General features: G+C 49.5%; 9 protein-coding genes and 1 long non-coding RNA gene across 11 annotated transcripts; 4 read left to right on the forward strand and 6 right to left on the reverse strand.

Moving 5' to 3' along the window:
• Positions 1–64: 64 nt before the first annotated feature.
• On the reverse strand, positions 65–600 carry LOC112351398. The gene is made up of 2 exons (XR_002994092.1): positions 534–600; positions 65–438 (listed from the first exon to the last, which is right to left on the reverse strand). It is a non-coding gene; the product is annotated as an uncharacterized LOC112351398 (long non-coding RNA).
• On the forward strand, positions 540–2,049 carry LOC9643889 (peroxidase 41). Its single transcript, XM_002984087.2, has 4 exons — positions 540–902; positions 959–1,153; positions 1,207–1,372; positions 1,456–2,049. The coding sequence occupies exons 1-4, from the start codon at positions 636–638 to the stop codon at positions 1,863–1,865; spliced, it is 1,038 nt and encodes a 345-aa protein (XP_002984133.2). The 5' UTR covers positions 540–635; the 3' UTR covers positions 1,866–2,049.
• A 72-nt stretch (positions 2,050–2,121) lies between these two features.
• Positions 2,122–4,264, reverse strand: LOC9644920 (bark storage protein A). The gene is made up of 7 exons (XM_024689235.1): positions 3,970–4,264; positions 3,842–3,909; positions 3,632–3,787; positions 3,282–3,527; positions 3,035–3,214; positions 2,510–2,965; positions 2,122–2,440 (listed from the first exon to the last, which is right to left on the reverse strand). Exons 1-6 carry the CDS (start codon positions 4,211–4,213, stop codon positions 2,771–2,773), a joined length of 1,089 nt encoding a protein of 362 aa, XP_024545003.1. The 5' UTR covers positions 4,214–4,264; the 3' UTR covers positions 2,122–2,440; positions 2,510–2,770.
• On the reverse strand, positions 2,238–2,669 carry LOC112351410 (DNA polymerase delta subunit 4-like). The gene is made up of 2 exons (XM_024689298.1): positions 2,510–2,669; positions 2,238–2,440 (listed from the first exon to the last, which is right to left on the reverse strand). Exons 1-2 carry the CDS (start codon positions 2,667–2,669, stop codon positions 2,238–2,240), a joined length of 363 nt encoding a protein of 120 aa, XP_024545066.1.
• Positions 4,265–4,852: 588 nt separating the features above from the next.
• Positions 4,853–10,393, forward strand: LOC9643890 (kinesin-like protein KIN-7C, mitochondrial). Of its 2 annotated transcripts, XM_024689203.1 has the most exons (27): positions 4,853–5,012; positions 5,064–5,423; positions 5,547–5,644; positions 5,704–5,793; positions 5,852–5,904; positions 5,967–6,032; positions 6,090–6,143; positions 6,192–6,251; positions 6,316–6,394; positions 6,449–6,516; positions 6,580–6,642; positions 6,701–6,805; positions 6,860–6,964; positions 7,019–7,126; positions 7,184–7,327; positions 7,380–7,559; positions 7,627–7,803; positions 7,859–8,050; positions 8,108–8,248; positions 8,304–8,423; positions 8,483–8,533; positions 8,583–8,630; positions 8,680–8,970; positions 9,030–9,647; positions 9,711–9,800; positions 9,870–10,068; positions 10,126–10,393. In XM_024689203.1, exons 2-27 carry the CDS (start codon positions 5,107–5,109, stop codon positions 10,206–10,208), a joined length of 3,600 nt encoding a protein of 1,199 aa, XP_024544971.1. In that variant the 5' UTR covers positions 4,853–5,012; positions 5,064–5,106; the 3' UTR covers positions 10,209–10,393. The 2 variants fall into 2 exon arrangements, with proteins under 2 accessions (XP_024544971.1, XP_024544970.1); XM_024689202.1 differs by having other exon boundaries at positions 4,853–5,423.
• A 79-nt stretch (positions 10,394–10,472) lies between these two features.
• On the forward strand, positions 10,473–12,109 carry LOC9644921 (probable glycosyltransferase At5g03795). The gene is made up of 2 exons (XM_002984089.2): positions 10,473–11,535; positions 11,602–12,109. Exons 1-2 carry the CDS (start codon positions 10,616–10,618, stop codon positions 12,086–12,088), a joined length of 1,407 nt encoding a protein of 468 aa, XP_002984135.2. The 5' UTR covers positions 10,473–10,615; the 3' UTR covers positions 12,089–12,109.
• An 81-nt stretch (positions 12,110–12,190) lies between these two features.
• Positions 12,191–14,214, forward strand: LOC9644922 (probable amidase At4g34880). The gene is made up of 7 exons (XM_024689218.1): positions 12,191–12,235; positions 12,328–12,348; positions 12,432–12,860; positions 12,910–13,124; positions 13,189–13,419; positions 13,486–13,702; positions 13,758–14,214. Exons 1-7 carry the CDS (start codon positions 12,197–12,199, stop codon positions 14,118–14,120), a joined length of 1,515 nt encoding a protein of 504 aa, XP_024544986.1. The 5' UTR covers positions 12,191–12,196; the 3' UTR covers positions 14,121–14,214.
• On the reverse strand, positions 14,170–15,558 carry LOC112351391 (keratin, type II cytoskeletal 1-like). Its single transcript, XM_024689250.1, has 3 exons — positions 15,500–15,558; positions 15,320–15,448; positions 14,170–15,273 (listed from the first exon to the last, which is right to left on the reverse strand). Exon 3 carries the CDS (start codon positions 15,005–15,007, stop codon positions 14,243–14,245), a length of 765 nt encoding a protein of 254 aa, XP_024545018.1. The 5' UTR covers positions 15,008–15,273; positions 15,320–15,448; positions 15,500–15,558; the 3' UTR covers positions 14,170–14,242.
• Positions 15,559–15,632: 74 nt separating this feature from the next.
• LOC9644923 (protein HLB1) lies at positions 15,633–18,097 on the reverse strand. The gene is made up of 14 exons (XM_002984205.2): positions 17,702–18,097; positions 17,528–17,653; positions 17,396–17,465; positions 17,236–17,349; positions 17,099–17,182; positions 16,988–17,038; positions 16,900–16,929; positions 16,769–16,831; positions 16,650–16,715; positions 16,462–16,590; positions 16,377–16,412; positions 16,206–16,325; positions 15,965–16,150; positions 15,633–15,902 (listed from the first exon to the last, which is right to left on the reverse strand). The coding sequence occupies exons 1-14, from the start codon at positions 17,971–17,973 to the stop codon at positions 15,792–15,794; spliced, it is 1,458 nt and encodes a 485-aa protein (XP_002984251.2). The 5' UTR covers positions 17,974–18,097; the 3' UTR covers positions 15,633–15,791.
• Positions 18,098–18,134: 37 nt separating this feature from the next.
• On the reverse strand, positions 18,135–21,219 carry LOC112351395 (phosphate transporter PHO1-like). Its single transcript, XM_024689260.1, has 13 exons — positions 20,932–21,219; positions 20,640–20,862; positions 20,309–20,576; positions 20,204–20,252; positions 20,082–20,153; positions 19,892–20,021; positions 19,707–19,839; positions 19,365–19,614; positions 19,091–19,291; positions 18,884–19,030; positions 18,543–18,821; positions 18,348–18,484; positions 18,135–18,263 (listed from the first exon to the last, which is right to left on the reverse strand). The coding sequence occupies exons 1-13, from the start codon at positions 21,199–21,201 to the stop codon at positions 18,170–18,172; spliced, it is 2,253 nt and encodes a 750-aa protein (XP_024545028.1). The 5' UTR covers positions 21,202–21,219; the 3' UTR covers positions 18,135–18,169.
• Positions 21,220–21,302: the final 83 nt, after the last annotated feature.

Consider the following 21,302-nt stretch of genomic DNA (forward strand, 5'->3'; position numbering starts at 1 on the left):
TGACAAGACCGTTGATAACCATGCCTTGTCTTTTAAGCACAAGAAACTTTGGAGGACAAGGTACTACGCTGCAAAGGCTTTTTTCTTCTTTTCCTTTTGTCTTGACATACACACCATCGCTGGCTAGATTCCAAACAATACCACGCATTACGCTCGTAATTGTCCCGTTGCAATCAGACCCACCTCTCATCGATCACAAACTGGCTCGCTCGCTGGCTCTCGCTCGCTTGCTTGCTGTGACGAAACGTAGCGAGAGCTGCTCTAAAGATCCAAGTCGTTTGCTCAGTTGGTAAACCAACCATGAGCCCTTCAAGTGACTTCAAAGCAAGCTAATTTCTTGAACTTCGAAGCGAGAAAAGCTTTAAAAAAAAAAAGACAAGCCATTAATTGAAACAGACCTTCATGGTAAAATTGAGCGTTGAAATGCATCCTTCCTGTCTGGGGGATATAAATCCAAAACAGGAGCGGTTGTCAACATCGAAGAGCGGGGAAAAGAAAAACTTTAGGCAGAGTTTATACTTCAATTCACCTACCTTAGCCGAGCCACCCCGGCTCCTTCACGAATAGCCGAGAAAACCCCCATTTATATTTAAATGGTCCTCTCCTCTCCCCTGCTGCGACGAAATCGTTGAGCGATGGACGCAGCTCGGCTTTTGCATCTCTTCCTGGTAATGCTGCTGGTTTTGCACGAAGCAGCACAGAGTGCCACTGGGGTTCAGCTGCAAAATCAAACGCAAAACCAGCAGCGGCAGCAGCAGCAATTCCTGAGTGTGGACTACTACAAGCGCTCCTGTCCAGACGTGGAGAAGATTGTCCACCAAGTCATGGTCCAGAAGTTCAGGGAGGCGCCCGTGGCAGCCGCTGGGACATTGCGCATCTTCTTTCATGACTGCATGGTCCAGGTAAGAAGAATTCAGCTCACAAGCTCAATGTACATACCTTTCCTTCCCCCCTCCAGGGTTGTGATGCTTCCGTCCTCGCCGCCTCCACCTCCCGCAACAAAGCCGAGAAGGATTTCGACATCAACCTCTCACTTCCGGGCGATGGTTTCGACGCCGTTATGCGAGCCAAGCAGGCTGTCGAGAACAGATGCCCGAGGACAGTCTCGTGTGCCGACATTCTCGCAATTGCGTCGAGAGACCTGATTGGAATGGTACGTTGTCGTCCTCCACAGGGGCAGAAGGAAGCTGAGGCTTGGTTTTGCAGATTGGAGGCCCCTTCTGGCCGGTGAAGAAAGGCCGCAAAGACAGCTACACGTCGTATGCTGCCAGAGTCCCCGGCAACCTGCCTTCGTCCAAGAACACAGTTTCGGAGCTCATGCATCTCTTCTCGTCCAAAGGATTCACCACCGAAGAAATGGTTGCACTGGCCGGTAAGTAGCACTCTGAATAGGATTCTTTGCCTGGATCGATCAATTGGGAAGCTTGCTTGCCGAATGTCTCGGGGTGGGTGCAGGAGCACATACCGCCGGCTTTGCGCATTGCAAAGAGTTCAACGACCGCATCTACAACTGGAAGAATACGTCCCGCATTGATCCCACCATGAATCCGCTGTATGCCGCCAACTTGAGGCTGGCCTGTCCCCGCAACGTGGATCCAACCATCGTCGCCAACTTGGACGTAACAACATCCAAGAAGTTCGACAACGTCTACTACCAAAACTTGCAAAAGGGACTGGGTTTGTTGAGCACCGACCAGGCCCTGTTTAACGACCCCCAGACGAAGCCTCTGGTGAACAGGTTTGCGGCGTCGCAGGAGCAATTCTTCGCGGCGTTCGCCTCCGCGATGCAAAAGCTGGGCAGCATCGGCGTCAAGTCGGCTTCACAAGGCAACATCCGGATAAACTGCGCAGCCTTCAACCAGTAACCTTTCCCAACCTGCAGAAGCCGAGGAAAAAGAAACCGAGTGAGATTGTGTTTGTTTGAATGAGACGAGAGATTGCTACAGAGAAATCACATGTGATTTGCTGCTGGAGCGAGCGTGCCTGGCCCTCACATGAAGGAGGAAGATTGCCAGATTGATCAATGCAGCCGTTGCCAGCGACCAGAAAGCATCTGTCGTTAGCAAACAAAAAACAAGAAAGAAAAAGAAAGGAGCGAACTTGAAAGGAAACCAAAAAACAAACGAAAAAGCGAGAGGAGCTTTCCAAGTTCACGTGCAAACAGTTTAGTCACCAAAGTACGTACACTACATATATCTTACGACGACGAGCTTCAAACCGAGGCATTGAAGCAAAGCCTAAACCCTGCCTTCCCAGAGACAGTTTGGCTCGCCACCCACGCGCTCCAAAACATCCCTGATGTTTTGGGGCGGGCACAGGCCATGGCGCTGGGCTCTCTCCCACCGTTCTATCCGCGACAACCCCACACAGGGGCCAAACTTGGCGTCCAGATCGAATTGCCGCAGCATTTCCTCCACATCGTCCTCATCCTCCGCAACATCTAAGACACACAATAATCTCAATTTCTATTGAGATAGTGGGTAGCGCGGCGGCTCTCGCCTGTGCTTACCTGTTGAGCTCGCGCTGGGGTACACCAGAGCTCTCGCGACTCGCTTCTCGCTGGCGCCGATAGCCTGATCAGCGTCGGACAGGATGATCTTCTTCTTCTTCTTTTGCGGAGACATGCCCTTCTTGCGCGGCTTCAGGACGGACGTCAATTTCGTCGCCATCGCTCTCGCAGCCCTAGCAGAGGCTACAGAAAGAAAACCCTAGGCAGGAAAAGTGACCGTTGACAACGTCTTTAAAATTCCAAGTACCTAGAGCATCTTTTCTACATGAGAATCATTCCCTGGTCGTGGGGCGAATCTTGCTTGGGCAGGGCCTTGAGAAACTGCGTGAGGACCTTGACAGCGTTGAGCGACGCGAGGTTCTTGAACGCCGACACCTCGTTTGCTCCTTCCGAGTTCCCGGCTGAATCCGATATGGACCTTATGACGATGAAGGGCACCTCGTTGGAGTAGCAAACCTGGGCAAGGCGAGAGGCGAGAGAACTTTTGTAAGAACCCGGTGGGAAATCCAGAGTAAGTCAACTCACCAGAGCTACAGCAGCAGATTCCATGTCTACCGAGGAGACTCGGAAGGTTTGGAACATGAACTGTCGATACGCAGCGTTGTCGACGAAGACGTTGGAGCTGGCTCCCCTGAGACCCACCACGACTTTGGGTCTAATGCTCAGGCATGTTGTCGCATTGAAGCACGACGTGAGCTCCATACCCTGCGTTTACGAGGGTGGAAGGATGGTCGCTTACGAAATTCTTCCATGAAATTCACTAGGTACTTGCCTCGAGAGTTTTCGCGGCTTTGTAGAAACGCTTGTCCACTCTTACCCAAAACGCTCGGCTGCGCACTTCGGGAGTCCCGCTGACTTTCAAGACGTCTTCGGGTTGAATCCAGACGCTGGTGAGTAGATTCTGGCGGTGGCCATTGTTTGGGTACGCGAAGTCGCTGAAGTGGAGGTGTCCCAGATCCTGCGTGAAATCTCCGTTTGGTCCTGATGACAAGAGGTGACCCGATCCGTTACTAAACTTCTGAAAAAAGAAACGATCAAACAGAGACCACGGGAAACACAAGAGGAAAATAACAAAAAAAGAGAGACAAGCAGCATGAACGCATGACATGACGTAGACGTTACCTCCCAATTCCACAAGGCTGTGTGAGCCCAGTATTTTGGAATGCTTATGTCTCCGATGGTCAGGGAATCATTTGCGCTTCCAGCAATGCCGTAGTGAAGCACTCCGTTGATATCGAAAAAGTCGAGCAGTTGCTGCGTGGTGATCGCTGCATTGAGCTAAGAAGAAAACACCACCACCGATTATATCGATTGCTTCTGTTTGATGCTTACCATTGCCGAGGCAGACTGCACAAGAACGACTTTGTGACCTTGAATTGTTCCAATGTGGAAGCGTCGCCCTGAGTAAAAGGAATGGGACTTTAGTCTTGCCTATAGAGGTTGAGAGCGAGCAAACTCACCGGCGAGGTCGAGCCAGGGAATGTAGGGGTGCGGGGCGAAGATGGTTTGCTGGCGAATGGCATCCATCTCGAAGCTCGTGGGCACAACCAGACCTAGAAACGGGCCCTCGCGTTCGTTGATCCGCTGGGCCAGGAGCAGCGCGCTCCTGTTTGACGGCAATGCTTGCGCTGTCCATCCCCATCCCCAACCCGCGAGCGCGAGCAGCAGGTGGAGGCGCCGCAATTGATGGCCCCCCTTCTCCATGGCCCCCCTAATCGGAGCTTTGCGTTTGTGAGAGAGTGTGAGGACCTGCGCATCCGACGGTCCACATCCCGACGCGTTGGGGGTATATGCTTCCGGCCCGCGCCAATGGGAGATGTAGGGCGGACCAGTACCGTGGGTACGGCATGTTGCTAGGGCGTACGGGTGGGAAGCCTCTGCTCTGCCACCTTTTTTACTTCTCTTGCTGCAGCTGGGCTTGGCATTTTCGATCGCCCAGATTTTAATGTTTTCTCCCGCCTTTTGTTTTCACCTACTTGAAGTTGAGTGGTGGCAGCCGAGACGCGCGTGACTGATCCAGGGATTGGGGTGCGTGCTGGTGCGACTGACCCACTCCCTCCCTCTCCATCCACCACCTTTTTCTGTGCCCTAAAGCTTTAACTTGAAAATGCATGCATGCATGCATGCGCATGGTGGTTTGGGTGTTAACGTTGCACCCACGCTCGCGATGCTTGCAATCCAACAACTCGTTCCTCCGTCATGGGAGGGAGTGGCACACACCGAGACGAAACAAACGGTAATGGGCGAGCTAGCGGCGATGGCTAAGCTAATTTTCCACTGGCACAAACCCTAAACCCCTGCCTTGACGCAACGGCAAACGGGTGGGGCCATTCATTCTCATTCTTCGCTTTGCTCGTCTTTGTTGGGTCACTGGCGGCGCCGGTTCCGTTGCCGACCTCTCTACTATTGCTCAAGCTTTTCTATTCTTCTTATTTTTTGCCCCGGCCTCCCTCGATTCATGGTCAGCGGGAGGAAGCAAGCTCGATCCTCGATTGTCACACAGGTTGGGCCGCTGATCCTAGCGCCAAAGGGGCTTACACAGCTCACCATGTAGGTAGCAGTCGAGTTAGCTTATTCTTTTCAGAGGAGCTCCGGCCATGGCTGCGAGGTCGAGATCCCCGATGCGCTACAAGCCGCCCACCTCCGCGGCTGCCAATGGAAAGCCCCCGGTTCTTCCGTCGCTGAATTCAGGATCTAGGCAGCCGCCATCGTCCACTGTTGCTAGAGCTTCGTCGCTCCCTCCTCCGCCCAGAATGCAGGCCCTCTCCAAGCTCAACAGCCCCAGCTCCACGCTCTCGGCTTCGTTCTCCTCCTCCACCACCACCACCACATCATCGTCCTCCGACTTGGGCAGCGGCACCACCAAATTCAACAAGGAGAATGTCACTGTCACCGTGCGATTTCGACCTCTCAAGTAAGTGGTGGCTCTCTAGTCAATCAAGAGCTCGCTCGCTACTCTTCCGAGTTTATGGCCTTTCCACTTTTACTTTGTTCCTTTTGGAGCATCACAAGCTTACAACTGGCTTGTTTTGCGCAGCTCCAGAGAAATTCAGAAGGGTGATGAGGTTGCGTGGTACGCCGACGGGGATACGTCTGTTTGCAGCGAATACAACGCCTCTACCGTTTATGCGTTTGGTAAGTCCTCGGAAAGAAAGGAGATCTTGTCTTGAACGGGCTGGACTGCCTGCAAACAGATAAAGTGTTTGGACCAGCAACAACGACGCGAGGTGTTTATGACATTGCAGCTCAACAGGTTGTTAGTGGCGCGATGGAGGGAGTTAATGGTATTTTCGTACGTAGGCCTCTTTCTACTTATCGCTCAACCTTTGTCGCCTCTCCCAGGAACTGTCTTTGCGTATGGAGTCACCAGCAGCGGCAAGACACATACAATGCACGTAAGTGTTTTGACAGTTTTCCGTCCGTCCCAGGTCATTTGGTTCTTGTTCTCTGTTGACAGGGCGATCAGAAATCTCCAGGAATTATACCTTTGGCAGTGAAGGACGTCTTCAATATAATACAAGAGGTGTAGATTCTAATCTTGTCTTTTATTTCCTTGCTATATCCTTATGGTACTATGCAGTCGCCAGGAAGAGAGTTCCTCTTGCGGGTGTCCTATCTCGAGATTTACAACGAGGTTTGTGGCTGAGAAAATGTTAGCCGTGTTGGCTCACGTCTTACGCAGGTTATCAACGACTTGCTCAACCCAGCTGGACAAAATCTGAGAGTTCGGGAGGATTCTCATGTAAGTTTCTGTATTGACACTTAGGCCTGCTGTATATAATTCTGGTATTCAAAGTGGCTTGCAGGGCACATATGTGGAGGGTATAAAAGAAGAAGTTGTGTTATCTCCTGCTCACGCACTCTCATTGATTGCCACCGGAGAAGGTACACGGGCATAATCTGAGAATTGAAATATCTTGACAGCCTTTTTGTTTATAGAGCATCGTCATGTTGGATCCAACAACCTCAACTTGATGAGCAGCCGGAGTCACACGATTTTTACTCTGGTCGGTCCCTGACGTGATTATATTCATCCTCTTTATTTGTCTAACGTCGTTCATTTATACAAGACTGTGGAGAGCAGTGCGCGAGGAGAAGGAAGTCGAGAGGAGGAAGTTACTCTTTCTCAACTCGTGAGTGTCTAGTAAAAAGGATTTACATTAGATGACTGAACTTTCTTTTGACCGACAGAATCTTATCGACTTGGCCGGTTCTGAAAGCTCAAAGGCGGAAACAGTTGGCTTGCGAAGGAAGGAAGGCTCCTACATTAACAAAAGCTTGCTAACACTTGGCACGGTAAGAGCAATCTGCTAGTAGCTAGAATAATCTTTTGTCTTTTGTTTCTATCAGGTAATATCCAAATTGACAGACGGGAAATCTTCTCATATACCTTACCGGGATTCTAAACTAACAAGGCTTTTGCAATCGTCCTTGAGTGGCCACGGGCGTGTGTCGGTACAGCTCTGAGCATTTCTTGTCATTCTGATATAAGTCGCAAAACTTGTCCAGTTAATCTGCACAGTCACACCTGCATCAAGCAGCAATGAGGAGACACACAACACCCTCAAGTTTGCTCATCGTGCCAAACATGTGGAGCTTCACTCTTCCGCGAACAAGGTGAGATCCATGCTAATATTCGCTTATCATTTTCTCTCTCTCTCTCTCTCTCTCCAGATTCTTGATGAGAAGTCGTTGATCAAAAAGTACCAGAAAGAGATAACAAGCCTAAAACAAGAGCTGGAGCAGCTACGGAAAGGCATGGTTGGAAAACCATTTGTGGAAGGCACAAACGATGACGTCATCCAACTTCGTCAACAGGTTTGTTGATACAAAAGTTGCGAGAACATGTTTAAAGGGGAAACTTTTGCAGTTGGAAGCTGGACAAGTCAAGCTACAATCGCGGCTCGAAGAAGAAGAGCAAGCCAAAGCTGCATTACTGGGCCGGATTCAGAGGCTCACCAAGCTTATATTGGTGTCTACAAAGAACACCATTCCAAATCTTCCAGATCGTCCCACACACCGCCGGCGATATTCTTTTGGAGAGGAAGAGGTGTGTAGTGTGTTCTTGTCTTTTATCTGGTAGCTGGCTACGCTCTCTCACATACTTCCATTTTCAGCTTGCATATCTACCCGATAAAAGACGCGGGTTTATTGGCGACGAAGACGACGAACTTGATGTCGACTTGCCGGAATTATCATCGGATGGGAAATCAGAAAGTGCAAACGGCGATGATGTTCACAAGGATGACAAGAAGCCGAAGAAGCGCGGAATGCTTGGATGGTTCAAAACCAAGGTAAAACAATCTCGAAGCTATGCCAAGTTTTTAGTGAGAATCTTGTTTATGCTAGAAACACGAGCAACTTCACAGCCGCACAGACTCCGACATCCCTTCTCCAACCGGACGTTTAGATGACAACACGGCCACGAAGCGAAAGCCCCTCATGAGAGTAAAAAGCGACGAGCTTGCAGATGCTTTTCTGGAGCCTACTCAAGCTGGTGAACTCTTCAGTGCTGCGGTCTACGGTCGAAGGCCCCCACCTGTATGTATGAAAGCTACTGATTCACTTTTAAGGTACTGATAGTGGTCTCTATCACAGACGGGAACCACAATGGCGGACCAAATGGATCTTTTAAAAGAGCAAGTCAAGATGCTTGCTGGCGAAGTCGCATTCTGCAGCAGTTCACTCAAGAGGCTCTCCGAACAGTCCGCTTTGACACCAGATGATGGAGATATTCAAGTAAGCGTTTACCTTTTTCTCTTTTGCATAACTAAATCCATCTGTTTATTCTAAGGTTCAAATGAAGAGACTTAAGGAAGAAATTTCTATGAAGAGGCAACAAATGCAGGTATTGGAGCGAAGGATTTTAGGAAGTGTAGAAAATGCGCCTGCCAACACGCCGCAATTGTCCCAGGTATGCAGCCTTTTTCGTTTTACGTTTCCTTCTTCTTTTACCAAGCAATTGCTTTTCAGACGATGATGAAGCTTACCAGTCAATTAAACGAGAAATCTTTTGAGCTGGAGGTATACAGTGGTAGCAGTATACATTAGACTCATGCTTCGATTTTTTCAGATAAAAGCAGCAGACAACCGCATTCTGCAAGAACAACTGCAATCCAAGGTAACAAGGAAGACGGCTATTACGTCTTACATTGTGCCCTTTATTTCAGAACGTTGAGAACACTGAACTGCAATCTACAATCCACTCCCTCAAACAACAGCTTCAGCAAGCTGTTGCCGAGAAAAAAGCGTCCATTCACAAGAAAGCTGGATCTGATAGCCACAAGAAAGGGCATAGTTTCTTCGATTCGGAAGAAACTAGCGAGTGGCTGAATGACGTTGACTTGTCCCGGGAGCTGAGAATGGTTGAGAACGGAGGTGATGCTAACTTTGCCCAAGGCTTTGCTTCAAAGATTATTCCCGGAGCTGGCTTTCCTCTGCAATCTCAGCTGTTTTCACAGGTAGTGTGGTAATAGCTTTAGTATGTATATAACATCTTCTAAGTGTTGTTCTTTTCCAGATGAACGAGATTGAAAAGTTGAAGCTAGAAAAGACGCGTTTGGCCGAAGAGAAGACTATGCTGGAAGCCAAAGGCCAAAAGCTTATGGACGAGGCAGCGTACGCGAAAGAGCTTGCAACGGCGGCTGCCGTGGAGCTCAAAGGCTTGGCAGAGGAAGTAACCAAGCTGTCCGCTCAAAACGCAAAGCTCTCGACTGAGGTGGAGGCTCTCCGCTCGAAAGCTGCCGGCGAAGAGAAGAGTAGAAGGGAGGGCGTGAGCATGGATCAAGATATGATCCAGCAGCTGAGAGCTGAGTTATCAGAGGCTAAACGGAAGGTGGCGAGCTTGGAACAGAACGAGGCCACTCTAAACAGGAGAATCGAAGAAGGGAAGGAGCGGGAGGCGGACTTGGAGAATGATCTCGCAGGAATGTGGGTTCTGGTAGCAAAGGTGAAGCAAGAGAAAGAACGAGACGAGTTCGAGATCCTAGGCAACGGGAATGGCTTAGAGTCCGGGCTGCTCACTTCTAAAAACAATGCACACGTCGAGGACGAGAGCCCAGTCGAGGAGTTGCAATGCCAACTTGAAGCTGCAAGAACCAAAGTGGCAGAACTGGAGCTCGGGAACTCCCAACTCAAAGTAAGTGGCAATTTAATTAAGTCTTGGGCCGATTTTCTTACTGACTCCTTGACATATACTCAGGGAGAGAACTTGGAAAGCTTGGACCTTTCAGCCCTCGAAAGTCTCCAAAATCTACACGTTGAGGCTTTGACAAGACTGTGCCAAGCCAAGGTTTTTCTTTTTTTTTTTCTCTCCCTCTCTTTTTTCTTGGTGTAAACGTCACATACTTGTCTTGTATAGACCAAGGCGCAAGAAAGGCTTGAGAGAGAGAAGCGACGAAGCATGGAAGAGCGAGCATTGTCAAGATCCCAAGCGGACTCACTGTCAAGTATTGGGGTCCAACACTTGCTGCTCGAGGAAGAAAGGAATGGCCACGTCTGTAAAGTCTGCTTCGAGGCCCCCACTGCCGCTGTTCTCCTTCCCTGTCGCCACTTTTGCTGTAAGTCTCGTGTCTAATCGTTCTTTTCACTGATTTCTCGCCATTGTTTCCTTTCAGTGTGCAAATCGTGTGCAATTGCTTGCACCGAGTGCCCTCTCTGCAGAAGCGGGATCACAGACAGGATAATCACATTCACGTAAGGAAAAAAAAACCAGAAAAAAAAATCAAGAAGTTTTGGATTGAGCGTTACGAACAGCCATACTTTACAGTAGCGCAGTAATTCTTCTACACAGATGAGAGTTCCCATATCAGAGGAGCTCGTTTTACCGATTGCGTGTAACACCAGAAACATTGAAAGCAAAAAAAGAACACACTCGAATTCTTACCGCGGTGAAATTCTTCCCGACAGCCCAGCTTGGAATCATCATGATGTCAAGGGTAAAGAATCTAAAATGCCACGTCAACTTTGCATATTGTTTCTTTAGGGCTCTTTCCTCCGAAGTCACCACGACCATGGCAGTGACTCGTAGCGGGGAGGCAAGATGGCTCCAAATGTGTCCGTGTCAACGGTGCGCTACAACACGCCACTTCCTCCTCTGTCGCAGCTATGGCGTCTGATCACTCTGGAGCGCCCGCTCGGCGGCGAGGTAAGGATGCCGAGTCGAGCAGCAGCTGTAGCGCCAGGCGATGGATTCTCGGCCTCGTCTTCCTCCTCGCCGCTTGCTCCATCGCTCGGATGGCACTCGTCGTGTCCGATTCGCCCGATCTTCCGCCGCGGGCTGAGCCTTGGGATCAACATGAGCAGCAAGAAGAGCAGCGTCTCTCTTCGGTGGAATCTCAATCATCTTCGTTGGAGAAAGATCGAAGGCACCCAGAGCAAGGCATGAAAGAAAAGATCTTCCTTCCATCTCCAGCTCTAGCTCAGGCTCTAGCTCAGCGTGAGAGCTTGCGAGTGATTGACACCATAGCTGACAATGGACCTTACCATTCACGGAGAGCTTTCCTCGACGACTACCGCGACATGGTGAACACCATGAAGGTGTTTGTCTACCCTTGCTCCCCACGGGATCCATTCAGTCACATCTTCCTTCCAACGAGCTCGGCTCCCTCTGGCAACTACGCAAGCGAGGCCTACTTCAAGAAGGCGCTGGCGGGGAGTGGCATGGTGACGGACGATCCCTCGCAGGCCGACTTGTTCTTCATGCCATTCTCGATCACCAGGCTGCGAAACGATCCCAAGGTTGGCGTGGGTCGCATGCCGGCGTTTGTGAGGGATTACGTCAAGAACATCAGCCACCGGTGGCCTTACTGGAACAGAACTGGCGGCAGCGACCATTTCTACGTTGCTTGCCACTCCATTGGCAAGGTAGCGCTGGAGAAAGCCCAGCACGTCAAGCTCAACGCCATCCAGGTGGTGTGCTCCTCGAATTACTACGTCCAGGGATTCATACCTCACAAGGATGTGGCCATCCCGCAAATCTGGCCGAGGAGCGAAAGTTTCCGAGAGATTAAGACAATCGAGCAGAGGTGCGTCTAGTTCTTCCTGTTTTGCCTCGAGTATCTATATGGTTCTTACGGTGGCCGAGTTGACAGGAAAGTTTTGGCCTTCTTCGCCGGTGGATCCAACTCGCCTGTCCGAGCGAACGTTGTGAGAACCTGGCGGAATGACACCCAGATTCACGCGTACCCGTCACGTATACAAGGATCTTATGCCGAGGCGCTGCTCCGGAGCAAGTTTTGCCTCCATGTCAAAGGCTACGAAGTGAACACTGCTCGTCTCGGGGATGCCTTCTTCTACGGCTGCGTGCCCGTTGTCATCGCCAATCACTACGACCTTCCCTTCAGCAGCGTTCTCAACTGGAAGAGCTTCTCGGTGGTGGTAACCACAGCCAACATTCCTAAACTCAAAGCCATTCTTTCAGGGATTAGCCGCGAAGACTACTCGCAAATGCACAGGCTCGTACTGGACGCGAGGAGACATTTTCAATGGCATGCTCCTCCACGAGAGTACGACGCTTTTTACATGGTCATGTACCAGCTATGGTTGAGAAGACATGTTGTAAGATACCCTCTTCATTAAAGTTCTCACTTATAACTTTTCTTTCTGTTCTTGGGCATCCTTTCGGTGTAGTGTTGCTAATCAAGCAGTGCTTTTCCTTCTTGTAGACATTTGGAGAGAAAACTGTGAATGCTCACGCGAAGGAATCAAACAAGTAGAGACAGCCAGGTAACTTGAAATTTGGGTGACTTTTTCTAGTTTGTTTTTCTCTGCGTGCCGGCCATTTGATCAACGCACTACTTATACTCTGGAGCACGTAGAGGTCAATTGTGTTGTTCCAGGTATCATGGCTCTAGCTGCATTGATCTTGCTGGGAATGCTCTTGAGCACTCAGGCTAGCTATAACTACAAGTTTGATGTGCAGGAGAAAAGCATTGCCGAAATACACCATGAATTCGCAAGGGGGCTCACGTCCCGAAAGCTAGTCGAGCTCTATATCGAGAGAGTGCGGAGACACGATCCTCAACTTAAGTCTATCATCGAGCTCAATCCCGACGTGTGGAAGCTGGCAGACCAAGCCGATGCCGAGCGCTCAGCAGCTGGTGGCTACGTCGGTGGACTTCACGGGATTCCAATTCTCCTCAAGGACAACATTGCGACTGCTGACAGTCTCAGCACCACCGCCGGATCGTTTGCCTTGTTTCCAAACACCGTCAAGGACGAGGCTTTCGTAGTTTCCTTGCTCCGAAAGGCGGGAGCCATCATCTTCGGCAAGGCCAACTTGAGCGAGCTCATGCACTTCCGCTCCCAGCTGCTTCCAAATGGCTTTAGTCCTCGGGGCAACCAGACAAAGGTAACAACAAATCCGCGTCCTTTGAGCTTGTATGACTTGCTGCTTCCAGGATCCATACTCGCTCGACAGCGATCCTTGCGGTTCTAGCACTGGTTCCGCTGTTGCCGTGGCTGCCAATCTGGTGTCCGTGTCTCTGGGCACCGAGACGCAAGGATCACTTATCTGTCCTTCAAGTCGAAACGCTGTTGTGAGCATCAAGCCAACGGTTGGACTTACGAGCAGGAGCGGAGTGATCCCCATATCCATCAACTTCGATACAATTGGGTACGTAAAAGAGAGAATGCTGGTGGTGTGTCTCCTCATTCTGCGTATTTGTTTTGTTTTCAAGGCCCATGGCGAAGACTGTGGCTGATGCAGTCTTGACGCTGGACAAGATCGTGGGGTCCGATCCCAAAGACAAAGCCACCTTTGCGTGCAAACTTCCCGACTATGGATTCCACTCGCATCTGAAAGCTGATGGCCTCTGCGGCAAACGCATTGCCATATCTCGATCCCCGTTCTTCGACGAGGTTCCATCGTTTGAGGTAGCAGTGATCAACAACGCGATTGCCACCATGAAGTACGTAAGAAGGAGAAGAAGTTGTGGTGTGCGATGGATGATTTAATCGTGGTTTCTTTCCTCCAGGAAGAAAGGAGCAGTGATCATCGACAACGTCACCATTCCAACCATTGGAGAGATCATCAATGGAACGGCGCTGTTTCCACCGCCGCTTAAAGCCGACGTTGTCACGCTGCTGACAGACTTTAAGATCCAAATCGAGGAGTATCTCGGTGGCCTCTTGGAAACACCCGTGAAGAACTTGCAAGACATCTTCGACTTCGACAGGTTTTCACAGCCCGAGGTAATTTTCTTTGCTCCTCGACTGTGAGATTGAAACCCCCAAGGATATTTGGCAGGAGTTTGCCAAGTTCCCAGACGACATCTTCAATGCGTCCTTACAGACCCAAGGCCGGGACACCGCCGCATATCAGCTCGCTCTTGCCACGGACTTTAATCTCACCAGAGACGGGCTGCTCAAGATCTTCCAGGAGCTGCAGCTGGACGCAATTGTGGCTCCCGCCGATAGCTCCATCGCGGTTCCAGCTTCCATCGGAGGCTTTCCAGCGATAACCCTTCCCGCGGGATATTCTCCACTAAACGGCCTCCCATATGGAATCACCATCGTCGGGAATCGCTGCAGCGAGGCAAAGCTGGTGGAGATTGCCTTTGCGCTCGAGCAAGAGACCAAAGCCAGGAAACCACCACCTTTGTTTGCCTGATAAGTACATTCTTTTGTAAAGGTCATGTTGCTGGACAAGATGAAAAACATTGCAAGGAATGCAACTAGCCACTTGCTAGATACTATTATTTGGATGATTTCTAAGCAAAACGAAGGAAATCCTCAGTAACCAGAGCCAGGAGCACCACCGGAGCTTCCACTTCCACTTCCACTTCCACTTCCGCTGCCACTGCCACCTCCATAAGTTGGCGGCGTTGAGCAGTCGCCACCAACACCACCGCCGCCGCCGCCAGACGATGGAACTCCACCCGATGGTGAGCTCCCCGACCCCGTTCCTGGCGGCGAGCCTCCGCCATAAGATGGAGTGCCTCCAGCTCCTGGAGTTCCAAAGCCGCCAGACGGAGTTCCACTTCCTCCTGGGCCGGATGGAGTGCCGCCAACTGGGCCGGATGGAGTGCCTCCGACTGGGCTGGATGGAGTGCCTCCGACTGGGCCGGATGGAGTGCCGCCGACTGGGCTAGAGCCGGAAGATGGCGGAGCATGTCCACCGCCGTAAGAAGGAACACCGGAGCCTCCTCCTCCAACTGAGCCGGAACCAGATGACGGAGGCGTATCCACGTCTGGTGATCCAGTGTCGGGAGATCCCACGTCCGGGGCTCCAATATCTGGACCACCAATGTCGGGAGTTCCACCAACAGGTGGCGTTCCAACATCGGGTGTGCCTCCTACAGATCCAGAGCCACCAGAATCACCGCCGCCACCACCAACATCACCGCCACCACCACCAACATCACCTCCACCCCCGCCACTACCACCACCCCCACCACCATAGTAGCTGAACCGAGGACCAAACTTGCCGTCTCTAGCACTCGCAGCAGCAGCAATGCAGATGGAGAGACAAGCCGCCAGCAGAACCTTCGAAGCCATCAGAGGAGCCCGGTCGCAAACAAGCCGAAAGGATGTGTGTGTTGTGCTTCCGCCTCGAGAAGAGTTTGATTTTATAACCCGCACACTGTTGTCAATCTAGCTGTGTAGCATTCTAACGCTGCTGCTGCTGTGCTGCTAGTTCGTCTTGTGCAAGACTACGCCATTAAAAGTCCGGCGCCAGAGCACCGCATTATATCGAATATCCATCTCGTGAAGAGGTGCGCCCTGCTGACATTAAGTCACCGAATAAACTCGTCGTCCACTTCCTACAAAAGAAGCTATAAAACTCGAGCCTGAAGTTGCCAGAATTACCTCTTACCAACCGGTTTCGCGTCCTCCCCTCACTTGAGGCATACAAAAACATATTTGGTGTCTGGACGCTCTGGAGCCTGAACGTCAACGCCAGCATTCATTTTCAGCAACACACCTTCTGCCGCAGTCCTATAATATAGACAGTGATCAGTACTTACCAATTACAAAAGAAACACGTACCAAAGTCATGCTTACTTCGTAAGACACCGCACTCCACCACCTTGCTTAAATGCCTCGCTTCGTAGCACGGGAAGGACGCGGCCCAGCCACTCGAGCCACCGACAAATAATAAGACGGTTTTGCAAGCATTGGCTAGATGAAAACTGGGAACTTGTTTTTTATCGAGCTGTTCCTATCATCACATCAAACTAGTAAGGACATATGAAAGATGCCTAGCCTGGAATTTCTTCTCCTTTGTCATCCTCCTTGTAAGGAAAGGACGATAAGTATGAAGGTGCTCAAAAGTGCTGCCTCATGCAGTCAAGACAGTGGCAAGAGCTTCCGATTTTCCACGAACAAAAATTGTGTACACAAGACGAATGGCATCCACCCAGCCGTCCACAGCTTCCCAGTTGTCAGCAATCTGCAGGCAACCCGAATGGTGTGAGCCCAAACAACCAACCCGTCTGGAACCTGACATGATACCATGAAATGCTGGCCTGAAGGAGTGTCAACGACGAAGCAACCGCCAGGAGGAAGGCTAAGATCCGCTGTTGGAGACACACAGACTATGTCATGCACCTCAACTCTCCTTGTATGTGATCCCTCAGGCGCTTTACTCGGGCTGCTGGATGCTCCAAGAGTCGGAGATCTTTGGTCCACTTTCTCCATCTGGAAAAAATTATTAGCTTCCTCTCATGAAAAATATACAGCATATCAATAAGACCTGATACAAGGCTTCGTGATCCAAGACAAACCACTGCTTTATCCAATCGCTATGAGGTGCTAATGGGTTCCCAATCGGAGGTACAGTCAAGTATCCGACTTTCAAATATGGTAGAGGAAGCTGTAAGTTCAGAGAAGTCAAAAAAGCACTAATACAAGCTAGGATTTATACCATTGATCTTACAAGTCGAAGAGCGCTCCTATAGACCTGAAAACTGGAAATGTAAAACGCATTAAAAAACCAAGACTTGCCATACTGAATAATCTGGTTTCAGCGAATGAGCAGCTGCTATGTACACCGCAGACGCACTATAAAGCTCCGGAGCACTTCCTTCGTGAGTGCTAGGACGCCTTCCACTTCTCAAGGTATCTTCTGCTAGCCCATACTGCATGCAATAGGAAAAAATAAGACTAGCATCTTACTGAAATAAACGAGAGCACACACCAATACAGTGCCGAGATTGTAAACTGCACGATGGAAATCAAATCGGAGACGTATAGCTGCTCGAAACTGTTAACATAGAAAACATTTCAGGCTTCTTTATCGCAAAAGAGCGCAGTCACCTTCTTTATCGCAACTTTAACAATGGCACGTTTTTCTTTTAGAGGAACAATTGCGCCAAGCTCCTGAGTAAGAAGTATATCTAGATCAGTAAGATATATCGCAATAAACTGTAAACTGATGGAGGAAGTACCTGAAGAGCAAGCCCCCAGTTGTTCAAAGCCTGAGTGGAAAAACACAAGAGAATACAGCGATGCAAACTTTGAAGATCCACAACTTACCTGGGGACTTGTCCAGTTTAGTTGAACAGATTTGTCGTACTTTTGACAAGCCTAAAGAACAGAAGAGTAATATGCAAGCTTAAAGAAAATAAAAATAAAAATCCACTCTACCTGCTTCCAGAGTTCCTCTGCTTCCTTAGTTCTTCCACGGATTTTTGCTCGGTCGGATACTGCAATTCCCCAGTTATAAAAGGCCTACAGAAAAATAACAAGTAAGCTACAACAACTGTGTACGTAAGTTATCACACCTCGTGCAAAGAAGGACAAAATCTTGTTGCTGCTTCATACTTTCTGCAAGCTTCATCTAGCAGAGCATCTTTCTCAGCAGGCCCAGACTCAGTTCCAATACTGTCAGCGCTTTCCTGCGGAAAACTTTAAGGTCGAGAGCAGGAAAAGAGAAAAGAAAACCTGGAGCACCAACGCCCAGTTGTATAGAGCATCAGCATCCTGAGGATTTTTCTCCACTGCAGTAGCATATCTGGAAACCAAACAAAAACATGTAAGAACGAAAGAAGAAGTAAAGAGTGTAGACCATGGTACCTTTTGGCAGCAAATGCAAGAATTCTCTGCCTGGAACGACCCTCCTCGTCTCCCGCTGCGATGTTTTGCAGCACATCACCAATTATACTCGATCTACTCGGTGATCTCTCCTTGCGAGCTTCATTCCTGGAATAATCGTTTGCTTCTACGTCGAACTGAATCGAAAGCTCTTACCTCTGCGTGGTGGTAGCACCGCTTTTCTCGTCACCAGTAGCCCTGACAGCATGGGCGTGGATGTGATCAAACAGCTTAGACTCATCCACATTGACGCTTTCCTCGTGACTAGCACCAGATTTCCTTCTCTCTTGCTCCACTAGCTGATGCACACCGTTGGCCAAGTCCGAGGCTTTGGATGCGGCCGCCGGAGGAGGAGAAGGAGCTGCCGGGGCGGAAGCCTTGGCCAATGACGCCGGGAAGGCCTTGGATTCAGCTGCATTCTTCGACATTTCAAGCCGCTCGTCGATATTTCCTCCTATTTCCACTGCTGCGACATTGGATCCAACCGAATTCGTGCCAGATCTCGCACGAGCTCGCTCAGATCATCCTGCCCTAGCCAATTCTCATTCCACCAAGAACCCTAAACTCCAAAGGGACAAATTTGTGTGTTAAATTAAAAAATAAGCACATGTTTTACATTTTGCGTTAAACCTCGATGTCTTGCGTCTCTCTAAACGGCAGTGGCACGCATTTGACTGCTCGAAAGTTACCAACATTGTTGAGATGCTCGTTCTCAATCCTGGCACGGTGAAAAACAAACAGTAAATTTCATCCACACTGTGACACAAAATTCTACTCTACCAGTAGCCTTGCCTTTCCTTACCTGTAGAAATTCCATTGCCCTCTCCTAAAAACTTCTAGCGAAGCAAAGATAAACTCCGTGACATGCCGATCCAGGCCCGTAAACTGGAAGTTCGTAATGGATTGAAGCCACGCAAAACGAAGTAGAGCATTCAACACCTGTGAAGAAACAATGACAAACTAGTCGCGACATTGTGAAACAATTGATTCTTGTTACCATTGAAACGAAGTAGAAGCTTTTGTGCTTGAGAATCAACCGGTCCCTGAGCCAGGCATTGATGGAGCAAGGCTGAAGAAGGCCCCAGTCGATAACAAGGTCCCAGTAGAGCTGATACAACGTTGCTATCGTCGAGGTGATTATAAACATGACGAGCCAAGTTGTGGTACCCTTTTTAATGTAAGAAAGCCGGCTTCCAACAGCCACCATAGCTGACAAGTACTTCCCACCGTTTGCAATATGAGCTCTGTTCCTCTCGTCAATCCATCGTCTAAGACACTGGAAAGAACTTTAACCATTAAGAACTTGAAACGAAGAAGAATGGATTTAGCTTTGAAAACCTGTAAGAGTCGCCACCAGTATGGTATAAGTGAGACGAAGTACATGATATCTTTGGAGCTGCCAACGCAAGCTCCTGTGTTCTTGGTCTTGAAATGGCCCCAACCGTAGTAGCAAATCACAAACTCCAAGTGCCTGAAGAGCGTTACCTGCCTCGAGAGAATTGTAAGCACCGCAGCAAGATCAGACGATCGGAACTCCTCACGTACCTGACTAGTAAGCTGGTCAGCAAGGAAAAAATCCGCTAGCACCACCTGTGGATGCAAAGATGAAGAGAAAAGACCAAGCTTTAGAAGAAAGCTTGCCTTGTAAAACGGTGCGAAAACAATATGGCGGAGGCACCGCGTGAAAAAAGCACGGCTCGAACGGTAGAAAAGGTCGAAGGGGAAAAAGAGTAATCCCAGAAAGATCTGTTGGAAACAAAACGCTTCAGTTCGGCCAAAATGGAGCAAAGATGGATTTCTTTTCTGAATTTGCTTTTACCAAAACGATAGCAGCAGGAATGAGGTCGACGCTTGTTGAGGCTTTTGCTTTGACGTGCGCGACCAGATGAGCCACCATTCCTCCAACAACGACTGTCGTGAGGCCTGTGCTGAGGAGAAATATTTCCCTGTGCCGGAGTTCTTTGCCGGGCTGGAACTCAAATATAAATGGGTAATTGATGCGTTCTCGTCTCCAAGCATAAACGTTGCAGCCATACATGTACATGTGTAGCAGCACCAGTGCCAGCATACTGCTCGATCAAGACTTGGAGGTGTTAGTAGAAGACCTTTCGTGGAAACAAAGAAAAAACTTTGAGAAACCTGGCTTAGTGCTTTGAAAGACCTGAAAGTTGGAAATATGGACTCCATGTAGCTAGACTTCGACATGGTTTCCGCGGCTGAGATATAGCTACCACTGATGTGCGAGACGATGAGAAACGCAGCCAGCAATGCGACGAAACCTCCCGTAAAAACTCCTGCACGATTTCGCAATCAGTATTGATCAGAGATTCATGGAGCGTTTTCTACCGAGAAAAAATGTGACCGTGTGGGACGCCTTTTGCTGCATTGGTCTCAAGCACGTCATTGCGTGCTTGCGGTCGTTCTTTGCGAAATGCTCCGTGAAAAGCTTCTCCACTTTTTCCATGAGATTAGCGGCCTACTCGGAAATATGCAAACAAAAAGTTGTAAAACAACAAAGATGGCTCAGAAAATCAACCTTGTCAGAGCTGCTAAAGAACGAGCTTTCCACTGCCCGCAAATAAGTCGGCATTGCTTTCCTGCCAGTCACCTAAAATCACAACCCAAAAAAACTTTCAGAGTTTTCTCTCAGATTATCACCTTGTCATATTTTTTCAAGATCTTTGCGAATGCCACCACGTTCAAAGAGCTGTAGTCAGATGGAATAAGCACGAAAGGATCTTACACAGACTAACATGGAATCACCTGAAACTCTTCAGCAATCCAAGGCCACGATAAAACTCGATGAATGCCAAGCGCAGCACTTTCTCTGCAGAGTGAACCTTTTTCTTGGTCGCGTGGATGTCCGTCTCTTGAGATATGTTTTTCTTGGATTGGTGTATCAATGCTTGCGAGAGGGACGCTATCGTAGTGGTAGGAGATGCCGGAGATTTCACGTCCTGTGGACCGAATATAGGCTGCCGTTCAAGCGAATTTCCCATCTCAATGCTACTGTTTTTCGCAGAGTTATCACCTGCATTCCTCGAGATGTATCAGCGCGAGATCTCTAAAAGAAAGCAAACTACAGTCTGTGCACCTGAGAATAACTCCAGCGTTTGCTTCGTTTCAATCAGCAGTGACATTTGCCTGCTCAAAGCCTCGGCTCTTTTGCAGTACTCCTCCTCCTTTCTCCTGTAAAACTTGTTCACGTTGTTAAGCTGGCCATCCAGGCGGGCAAAGAACATCTTCTCCTCTTCGACCTGTGAAATCGGCCCCAAGAGTTCTGTCTCGTAAAGCTCGTCTGGGGGCAACTGATGCACCTGGAGAACAAAAACTATCAAAGAAGCTTTCAAAGAAAGGAAGAACTTTGACAGTTACGAAGAACTTACTCGAATGACTTCACTCTGGCTCCATGTCAAGATCTTCCGCCTGGTGAGACCGCTGAAAGTCCTGAGGGGCGAAGAATCGGCGGGCGAGGGAGAAGAGCCAGCAGCATCAGCGCTAGCAGCAGCACCACCCCCACCCGGAGATAAAATTTGCTTCTTGCGAAGCACCAGCTTGATCTGCTTGAGATCCTTCTTGAGCTGCCAGTAATCGCAGTAGGCCGATCGCCACTCGGGAACAAGCTGGCCATCGAGCTGCTTGGAGAACTTGACCATGCTGGATGAAAAAGATGATGCATCCCTTTTCTCTTCTCTTCTTCTCGTTCTACTTCTAAATGAAAGACCAGCTCTCACCAAATAAAGCGGTGCCACTGCCA

This window comes from Selaginella moellendorffii, unplaced genomic scaffold, assembly GCF_000143415.4.
Source record: "Selaginella moellendorffii unplaced genomic scaffold, v1.0 SELMOscaffold_61, whole genome shotgun sequence".
Taxonomy (NCBI): Eukaryota; Viridiplantae; Streptophyta; class Lycopodiopsida; order Selaginellales; family Selaginellaceae; genus Selaginella; species Selaginella moellendorffii.